Below are 10,936 nucleotides of genomic sequence, written 5' to 3'. Positions count from 1 at the left end.
GCCAATCCAAAATAGAACAATGGCCCATGGAAACATGTATGCTACACACTCTTAGGGCTACAATAACTATGATGTGGTATGTACCAGATCTGACATGCAAAATAGCAAAGATGGTCATCACTTGCATATAGTTTTTTGATATTGACAAAGTTGAGCACCCATGGAGAGTCTTTCTTGAAGGCACAAATGGCATCAGCTGGGACTTGTAAGAGGAATCGTCCAAGAATGTCATCATGGGCATGTATGCATGCATCATGTTCTTACCTTCACACTACATGGAACCCTTTGAAGAGGCATTCATGACATGATTTTTTGAAATGGATTTGAACATTTTTAATCCATTAACAAAGAAGCTTCAAGTGCAACATGTCGCCTATCAAGGCATGCTGCTCAATAACCCTCTTGGAGATCTATCCTCCAATACAAACATAATGGCAAGGGAAACAAAGTTCAACAAACTGCTAAAGTCCTTGGAAAAGTGACATTTCAAAAACTACTGCTAAATCTTCAACAACATGAACGAGGACGTGTGTCGGCTAGGAAGGGGGGAGTGTTTGGCCAATGCAGCTTGCGGGCACTCTCCTAGTGAACACACAGTTTGAAGCCACATTTTTGATATATTGTACCCTATTATTTCTAGGAATCATGTATATGAGCTATGTGAATTACTCAGTTGTAATGAATTTTTATGTACTCGAGGCCTAGAGTCGTGGTCAATGGCCATTTTTGATAGCCCTATGTATAAAAGCCAATAGCTCTAGTTTGAAAGTGACATTCTTTGGACAAAAATTGGCTACGTTGTATGTAATGTCAAGCGACTTATTTGCTCAATGTTGTAATCAACATATCTCATGATTGGGTAATCTATTTTGAATTACAACACTTGCATTGTGTCCCTCTTCTCTTGGTCTTTTATTCAAGCATAAGCATTTCAAGTTCTATTGTGGTCTATGACATCGCACCTGTGAGACTTATCTTTCACGTGGAGTGCTTAAATCACCATTTTTTAACAGTTTGACTATAGGAGAGTGTTATTAGACCTTAGGGTGACTTGTTTGAATTATTCTATTGTAATTTTTATGACATGATATATGATCGATTGTGATTTTTGTACCTTGTCAGAATGCTGCCAGATTTGGCAAACTTGTCCCCTTCGACCTAATATACCTTTCTTGAAAGTTTTGTGGCTATCTGAATCATTAGTCATTGAAATGGCATGATGATTGAGAGTGGTGAGGGAGTACATAAACAGATGTTTTGGTCTTTGAGCTAGAGAGTTTGGCACGTTTGCTTGTTAGCTTCACTTTTTGCTCGGGGGGTGCAATTATGTAATCATGTTAAATGTATAACGTGAGTTCGAAAGGAGGGTTTTAAAATGCAAAAAATTTAGGAAATTTAAAGATACATTAAAATAAGGGGTTTTCATATTCAATTTTGGAAAAACTCCTAAAATAAGGGGTCATTTTATTCATTTAGACGTGTTAAAAGATGGTTTTTTTAATACCCCACGAACGCACGTTATATAGGGGGATTCTGAACGGTGAACCCCCCGAGACTTCTTGAGGTTGACACCCTCAAAGAGTCTTCGCGCCCCATCAAATTCACTTCCTTGAGTGTTGACAAGAGTATGCTAGTTCCAACAAGCTATGCTATAGACGTCCATCATGCGGCCACCCACTAACTGATCGCTTGTTCCCTATCAACATTATCTTGGAGGCTGTGAAGCAAAGCTCTAGATTTAGCATGAATGTGCGAGTGCATATTGATGGCATTGAGGGAACCCTTTGCCCACACAACGATTGTTTCTAAATCAGCTGGCTACCTTGGCTAATCAACACTTTTCAAATGCTTTTGCATTGACATTTTGACCTTAGCAAGAAAGGTTGGAGGCATTGGATAACCTCAATACCATAGGCAAGTTTAGAAGCATCGTTATTTCTGCTGCCAATATGTAAAATTATAGATGTTGCTAATGTGCATTTTAAAGCCTACCCACTCCATGTTTTCACCACTCTATCTTGTAATTTAGAGAACCTTCATTGTTCACATGCTTGACCACACCCTTTGCTAACTCACCCCAACTTATTGGTCCTCGTAGCATTGGATACACATAGCCATGAGCAAACTTCGTTCCCATTCTGGAAGGATTACCTTGGTAAACCTCCTTGTATAGATGGAACATAGGTGCAAAGTGCTTGGGCTTCACATTCTTGTTTTGCATATAAGGCTCAATGAAGATTATTATCATCCATAGGTACATCTGCTTCTGTTAGCCTCTTCACACCCTTGCCTTCAATGAACATGCCACGCTCCCTGTGGATGTCCTCTTTGGTTTTGCACCAAACCTTCAATAGCTCATCCAAATCCTTGCAGTGTGTAAAAATTGTATGATTGTGGGGACCACTTCCCGGTCATCTCCTTAGTTTCTATAGCTTTTTGCCTTGGGATCTAGTGGGGAATTGATGATGACATAGCTGCAAGGAATGCTCTGTATCAAAGGAGGTGGGAAGAAGGGAGGAATGTTGTCAATTAAAAGCTCAGAAGAGCATCAAGTAGAGGCAAAATAGAACTTATGGTTGGGAGCATTGCTCATCCAAAAGGATAGCCCCTACAACATTAATGATGGCGGCCACAAATCAGTAGGTGGACTGTACCACGTGGATTTTGAGAGCATTGAAAATTCAAATAAATCACATTGCAACTGATATCATAACCGGTCAAAAATGGCCTCCAAAGTCCCTTTTCCATCTATAGAATCTGGTTCGCCTATTCTTTCATCCACCCGTATGTCTTTTCTTTTTGGTGAGACTGTATATTGAATACTATGGCCTTTTAATGCATACATAAATAAGGCAATTGATAAATGATAATGAGTGATAGAAAAATAATACCTATTATTACAAACACTAATCTTCAAACTTGTCTCCATAGGAGTAGTACTAGTTTTTCAACCCTCAAGGCCAAATCTATGCAACAGTGTCTCTACCTAAAGTGTTCAACACATTGCAATACCTCCGTCATGTTGAGATATCAAGCTCAACACATGGTATGCCTAGATGAATTCTTTCCCACTTTTATCAACGACACGAGGTAGTGAAAATGAGGATCATTCCCATAGGTACAACAATTGGATTTTTCCAACATGGTCTACCTATTGAAAGTGATAGCCCCCCCTCTCTTTTCAACTAACTCACCAAAGGTTTCACATTGACCATTGTACATAGTCTCTTATTGTGTCATATTTATGTTTTATACACATTATCATCATCTTGTGTGTGTGTGTGTTTTTTTTTCTATTAAGTATTAATAGACACAAAAGAACACTATGTTCAAAAGACATCTTGACCTAAACAATACGAAAGTATTTGCAAAAAATATATTGTATTCAAATCATTTTATGTACAATATAGTAAAAAAAACATACTTTCCAATTATCCTATACATCAAGACAAAAAATGAGTCTATGGATGAAGCAGTAGGTCTTCATCTCAAAGGTTAGCGAAACTAAACCTCTTTAAGCAAGGATCTAATTCTCACTTGTATCCAAACATCTTTAAGCAAGGATCTAATTCTCACTTGTATCCAAACAAACATGGAAATAGATTTTGTTAACCTTCTATACCTTTTGTAGGTGTCATTGAGAAAATTCCAAAAAGATTCTCTCTCTCTCTCTCTCTCTCTCTCTCTCTCTCTCTCTTCTTAGGTGTGTGTGTGCTTTGCCGATGGGTGTATATGTGCTAAAAAAAGAGAAAAATGGTGTTACCTTTCTATCACCCGTCGGCAAAGCACGCACACACCCTCTCTCTCTCTCTCTCTCAAGTGTGTGTGTGTGTGTGTGCGCTTTGCCGCTGGGTGTATGTGTGCTAAAAAAAGAGGAAAATGGTATAACCCTTCTATCACCCAAGTGTGGTAGATTGATTATTCCATTTCCATCTTGAATCTGATGTCTTGAGTTCAACTCTCCTTGTCGTATAGATATTCAAGGTCTCTTGGGATAGTTTCCTATGACGTTAAAACAATCTTCTTCTTCTTCTTCTTCTTCCTTCTCTCTCTCTCTCTCTCTCTCTCTCTCTCACACACACACACACACACACACACACACACACACACACACACACACACACACACACACACACACACACACATTAAATTATCTCTTGGCGAACACACTTTGATCAAACATACATCATTTACAAATATATATATATATATATATATCTCATGTACACTCATACAATCACATATATGCACCCGAATCATTGCACACGTAGTCTTCTCAAACTTCATGATATACGTTGAGAAACAAGCTTAACCACCAACTTTATAATTCTCTCTCTATTCTGTCACACTTGTGTGCACTTATACACATGCACACTCGTATACAAACACAAAAAAAAAACATAGATCAAAGCAACTCTTCTCAAACATCAGTTAGAAGTTGTGCAACAAGATTAGCCATCAACTGGACATTTGGCATGTATCATTGTCCAGTTGATGACTAATCTTGTACATGCCAATTTCCATTGTGAATGAGAGAAGACTAAAAGATGAGCTTGTGAAAACAAAAACATAATTAAACTTGTGAATGAATGAATGAAATTAGTGTTTTTTTGGCTATTTGTAAAGAACCCCGAGTGACTTTACTCTCAAGATCATTCACACTATGTCCTCCATAATATTTTCAAATTAAAAAAAGTGAAAAAACGTTCACTTAAAGATTAACCACCTTCGATTGACTTGCCTTCAGAAATTAAAACATAGTGGCAAGTACATAGCACACGATACCCATCAAAAATTAAAACATAGTTTGAACAACCAATAAGTTTTGATGTGCCATTACATAGAGAATAAGTTCATATGAAGTAATCAATACAAATTTGGATTTACGTTCCTGGTGGCTGCAATTCTTGTGGCGGTTGCGCTACTAGGACGTGTGCAGGTGGGGCCCCCATGGGTAGTGTGGGAAATAGTGGCTGATAGAGCGGTTGACCATGGCTTGGCCAACCTGAAACTACAGCTGGAGGTCTACTCGAAGGAGGAGCAGATGGCACAATCAACTCTTGGTGATGTCGTAAAGGCGATGGAGGTGGTTGTGACTGTGTTGAACGTGATACCTCGCCCACATGAAAAGTCGATCCTAGACTACTAGGAGCCACTGCTGCGGTTGAACATGTGCCAAAAACAATTTGCGACCTCGGTCAATGATGATGCAATGTTGTTGTAGACGTTTTCACTCCATTGCCAAGCCGCCATATCCTGCAAGACAATCCAAAAATACATATCCAACCTTTGTGAAGGTACTCAACAACCACTTGTTTACATGAACACAAACATTAGCGGACATTGCAATGGAAAATACTGAGCAATGAAGTACCCTCCTCGACTTACCGAGAAAAGCACTCGCTCTTCTCCACTCCATGCCGAAATGGTGCTTTGAGGGCATCCAACATCCATGGCCTGCAGGTCCCATAGTGACTCTTGGACCATGTCACTATCAAATTCAAACCCCTCTGCTACCACATCTCATTTTATCGGAGTGTAAGAGAGACACAATCATACGTTGGATCACTCAAAGGCTCCTGCAAAACACAATACCATACGAAAGAAGATTGATTGAGTGCTCAACAAGTTCAAAATTGAAATTAGATGCCAAAGTGTCGAGGGCACAATGTACAATCAATGTGTGATTATCCATGAATGAAGCCATTGCACAAGGGTTTCTACATCAAGATGAGAATCCATTTCCTTGTTTCCTCAGACTTTAGTACAACTTGATCGATAATTTGACATTGTCATAGTAAAAGCAATGTTGGTGGTGATGCTTACTTGTATATGATTTTTTGAACTTTGACGGGATGGATTTTGGTGAGTGTTTCTTTTTGTTTTTGGAAATATGCGACAAATTATATTCAAAAAGCAAAAGGTTTTACATATTCATGAGGTGAGATGAAAATAGGTACTAACATTCAGAAGCCTTCTGTGCCTCAGAAAATAAATACATTTCAGAAGTTCAAGTAGCATTATAAACATAGGCTTTAAAATACATTTTCATTCTAGTCTGCTGCGCCACCCGCAAACAACTGGGCATAAGCATCGACCACTTTTTTAATGTGCTCTTGGTAAATATTAAGCTCACTTGATAAGGCTTCAACTGCATCCACCAGCTTGGTTCCCCACTCGTGCACTAGTTTTAAAAAGGCTTCGACATGGTCCACAGTTCATCTACACATCTCTTTTCTTCAACTTTGACATATCTTTCTAAATGTCAAAGATGATGACTTCATAGGCGAGTCTTAGTTTTAGAGGCTTGCAAGATAATAATAGAGAGTTTCTCCTCTTCTTTTGACTTTGTGGAACAGTGAGTTCTTTGAGGATTTTCTCGAGGGTGTTTGGCATTATGGGTTCAGGTTTTGGCCTTCCATGCTTTTGGTGTTTGATACTCCTCCCGATGTTTGGAAAAGATCATTATCCTAACCAAACCTAACCTTTGACACCATATACCACGGGTCTTAAATGAACCCTAAAAGGTGGGATCAACGATCGAGGGGCAACAGAACGGCCATAAAATCTACATTGGCATTGACTTGCTCTCACTTCATGGGTTTCTAATCCTCGACTTCATTGTTGGCAACCCAGTGCCTAATCTACGTGCTCGCGTGGGTTTCCTTGCATCTTGTGCCACTTTACTTTTCTTCAAATTAAGGCAAAAGTAAACTCAAATGAAAGTAGTAAACTTGGATCGTACGATTGGAGAGGATACGGTAATCATGCCTCACTTCCCCATTGTTGATCCTACAGCTTGGGGCTCATTCCAAACCAGTGGTACATGGTATAGAGTGCTCACTCACGAGGACAAACATACACAACTCCTTTCAAGTTTCTATGCATTCTTAGGGCACCCCTACATGAGGAGGGGGTAATTGTTTTGAGTTACCTCCCACTCCTCAAATAACATCAACTCAAAGACGTGTTCAAATCTCCGACCGTTGATCGATCGTTATTTTTTTGAGGCTGTTCTTGTGTCTCGAGATTCGTGTGCTTCAACCCCCACTGCCAATCGTCCCACTGCCCGGAGGTCATTAAGACCCCATGGCACATAATTCTTTTCAAGCCAAATAACAATGACCCCCTGCGTGTGGGGCACCTTAAAGAGCAAACTTTGGCTGGCCGCTGGTATATCTTAAACTTTGCTCTTGAATTTTCGGTAAGCAGTGGGGATTTCAATCCACATTGAACACGGGGATCACTAGTCGCAGTCAATGGTCACGACTCAAGCCTCATCGCAAACGAGGATTATTACTACCTACACAGTCTCATGACTCTCGACCAAAACTCGTCGTATCCTTGAGATCTCGGTCCCCTCTTTCTTCTTCATCTCACTCTAATGGGAGACGTAGTGAGCGGAGAGTGTCTGGCGGATTTCCAGCAGGGCAAACTGACGCTGAAGGACTTTGAATGGGAGCCGCATCTGAGGCCGATCGAAGCAAAAGCAAAATTAGCAGGTGAAGATGATGGCGCAGGGGTGCCGGAGGTGGATATTGGGCCCCTCTACAGGTCCGATAAGGGTAGCGCAGAGTATGCAGCGATGGTGAACAGCCTAGCAGAGGCTGCATCGTCATGTGGGTTCTTTCAGGTGTTGAATCATGGCTTGAGAGTGGGCGCGCTGGAGAGCCTGTATACATATGGCCGCCGCTTCTTCTCTCTCCCTCTCCATCTCAAGTATGGGACCTCCAAGCTGAGCTGCCATCCCACCTCTGGCCCCTCTGGCTACATCTGTGGTAACTCCAGCTCTAGCCCCAACAAGTGGTGGACTGAGGCCCTCCGCTTCCCCTGCCAGGACAAGGCCAGTGTCCTCTCTATGGCCGCCACGTTTTGTCCGGACGACCAAGAGGCACAACAGTTCAGGTATCTTCCATTTGCTACCTTCTCTTCATGAGTTTTTTAGTTTTGGGTTCTTGAAACTCAGCAAGGATCACAAGTGAGGATATCAAATTATTTTCTTCCAAAGCTCAGGATGGTTTGCAATGTCTACGACCATCATACATTAATCTGCGACTTTTGATTACCAGGCAAGAGTCATGTTGCAGACAAAGACCTCCATATTGTTAGGGGCTCTACCCATGGATTTTTATTTTGATATTTTTATTTATGGAAGCCTCCTCTTATATTAGAGTCATCACATACATAGATGACCCTCATTTATTTTTTCTTTTGGCATTATCTCATGGTCAAAATCCTTGAGATACATAATCTCTATCCTCTGAGAGATCTCGAGGTCTCTTGGGATGTGCTTAGGTGTTAAATTTCTCTTTATTTTCTTCATCATGACCTTCTTGTCTAGCTCTCTTTGTGTCCTTCTCTTTAACATTCTGAATCGTCATCTCGTGTTTTGTTGGATAGATCTTGTTCGTAGGGCTTTTTGTCTTTGTTAAAAGAAGTCAAATTCAAATTCAAAGTCAAGTTTTTAGGGCACCCTTCTTAGATGCAACAAATCTTGAATTCTCAATAGCTTTGCATGAAGATATGAGCCCTTTATAACTTTTAGATTCTTTTCATTCAAGAAACACCTATGCGGTCTCACAAAACTTTGCTACACTAGGTGAAGCTATTGCTTGTATATTGAGTTTCAAGATGTCAAAATTGCTCACTATATATATATATATATATATACACACTTTGGATGTGAGGATTAGAATGCTAAGTATTTAGCACACTTCTAGAGCAAAAAACATATGTTACAATTGGTGGATTTGAACAGAAACATGCAATAGGATGGATTGCCTAAGTCTATGTTTTGTTTAGTGCAAAGTCGTTTCGTAAATAAATGTGCAAATATAAAAAGTTTTATAGCTCATTTAAGATGCTACTATGCAATTTGACAAAGATAGCACTTCTGTGTGATGATACTTTCATGAGGCATGCTGTCAAATTTGAAGATAACCCTTCTATAGATGCTAGATTTCTTTGACCAATTAACAAATACTAAGTTAAAGAGACTTACTCAAAGATTCTTTTTAAAATAAAAGCTGAATGCGGTTTTGACCAATTAACAAATACTAAGTTAAAGAGACTTACTCAAAGATTCTTTTGAAAATAGTATATTCTTTTGAAAGCCCTTCTAGACTAAATCAAAATGTAATCATTTTTTAGCGATTTTGACCTTGCTTTGAATGTGCTAAAAAACTGGAATTGCTCAAAAGCCACTTACATTGTTCCTTAGAATTACTCATTGACCAAATGATACTTCTTCTTGTTGGTGATTGTGTGTAGCGATATCATGGACGAGTGCACGCTTGGTTTTGCAAGGCTTTCACAACAATTAGCTGTTCTCTTATTTCAAGGATTAGGCCTTAAAGGGGAGGATATTGTGAAAGAGTATGTGGATGATGTAGGCACACCCGCATTGAAGATAAGTCATTATCCTCCATGCCCGGAACCCACCAAAATACTTGGCCTGCCTCCTCATTCTGATGTGTCGATTCTAACCTTGTTGTGGCAAGATCAAGTGGGAGGTCTACAAGTGAGGCTGAATGGAGATTGGGTGACGATTAAGCCAAGACAAGATGCCTTAGTGGTCAACATTGGAGATGTTTTTCAGGTATATCTTTGCATAATAGTTGGAACATTGATTATATTTTATGGATGTTTCTTACATATGGCTTGAGTAGCTTATTGGACCCAAAGATTAGTCTTTTATTTAAGAACAAGATTTTCTTGAGTAGCTTATTGGACCCAAGACTCATCTTTTATTCAAGAACAAGATATTTTGATTTATAAATGTTGTTGATTTGTAAACTAGTAAATGTGGTATAGCTTTGCTTGATATGTCTACATACACAATATTGTGTTTGACTTTTCCATGTGTTTCTTGCACACATTGTGATTTGTTTTATTTTTTATATTATGCAAAAGAACTGATATAACCTTTTTGCTACTTAGCCTTGATTTAGTATATGAGCTACTACTAGTATCTTCATTGATCACCAAGAAGGAAAAATTGAATATTTGGATACCAACAATGCTATAATTCTCGTAACTTTTTGGGCTTTATAAAGATTCAATTTTTCTTGCAGGTGTGGAGCAATGATTGTTATATTAGTGGAGTACATCGAGCTACTCTAAATGCAAGAGAGCCTCGTTACTCAATTGGCTACTTTTACTATTCAGGGAAGGAATCAATGCTCACTCCCATCCCAGAATTGTTGAAGCAAAGAGAAGAAAGTTCAAAATTTCGCAGCACACTTTTATCAGAGCATCGAAGTTATGCCTACTCAAAAGTTGGTAAAGGAGAATCTAAAGGGGTTGAGTATCTTAAGATCCTTGGAAACTAGCATCATTTGACTTGTATGTTCAATAGAATTCACTTTATAGATAGGACAACAAAAGTGTTTCATGTTGAATATCTTATAATTTGGCCCTTGCTTGGTATCAAATGCTTGTGTTTTGTAGTGTTTATATTTTTTCCTTTTTGCTACTATATTACATTGTAATTATATCAAACTTCATCGATGTTTGGCATCTTTTAATGAGAATAATACTTTTGAAACTGTCTCAACTAGCTTTATTCGAAATAATAAACCTAGTGTTTCCTTTTTGTCTAGCAAACACTTATTTTCAACGTCTTTTGACAAGAATAATATGTTTGAAGCACAACTTGTTCCAACTAGGTTTATATTTGTATCTCCTTACGGGTCTCTCTCTCTCTCTCTCTCTCTCTCTCTCTCTCTCTCTCTCTCTCTCTCTCTCGCGCGCGCATAGTGTAGTCGTGTTTTGACTTGATAGACACATTAGGAAAAGTTTGGACTCAAAAAAGTACTTTTTGGCGTTAGAGAGAGAATGTTGTTCGACCAATAGAGTTTGAGTCACCACAACGGTAGCTCCAATTTATTTGATTTTTATCTCAAATTTTTGCGTTTTCAAAAAAGAGTTTTTTTTG

At 39.0% G+C, this 10,936-nt stretch overlaps 1 protein-coding gene across 1 annotated transcript; it reads left to right on the top strand.

The window, feature by feature from the left end:
• Positions 1 to 7,223: 7,223 nt before the first annotated feature.
• LOC147438307 (gibberellin 2-beta-dioxygenase 8-like) lies at positions 7,224 to 10,551 on the top strand. Its single transcript, XM_086487590.1, has 3 exons — positions 7,224 to 7,905; positions 9,271 to 9,598; positions 10,074 to 10,551. Exons 1-3 carry the CDS (start codon positions 7,385 to 7,387, stop codon positions 10,329 to 10,331), a joined length of 1,107 nt encoding a protein of 368 aa, XP_086343716.1. The 5' UTR covers positions 7,224 to 7,384; the 3' UTR covers positions 10,332 to 10,551.
• Positions 10,552 to 10,936: the final 385 nt, after the last annotated feature.

The sequence above is a fragment of the Adiantum capillus-veneris genome, chromosome 17 (assembly GCF_014529385.1).
Source record: "Adiantum capillus-veneris isolate H3 chromosome 17, ASM1452938v2, whole genome shotgun sequence".
NCBI lineage: Eukaryota > Viridiplantae > Streptophyta > Polypodiopsida > Polypodiales > Pteridaceae > Adiantum > Adiantum capillus-veneris.
This window is presented reverse-complemented; position numbering and strand designations above follow the sequence as displayed.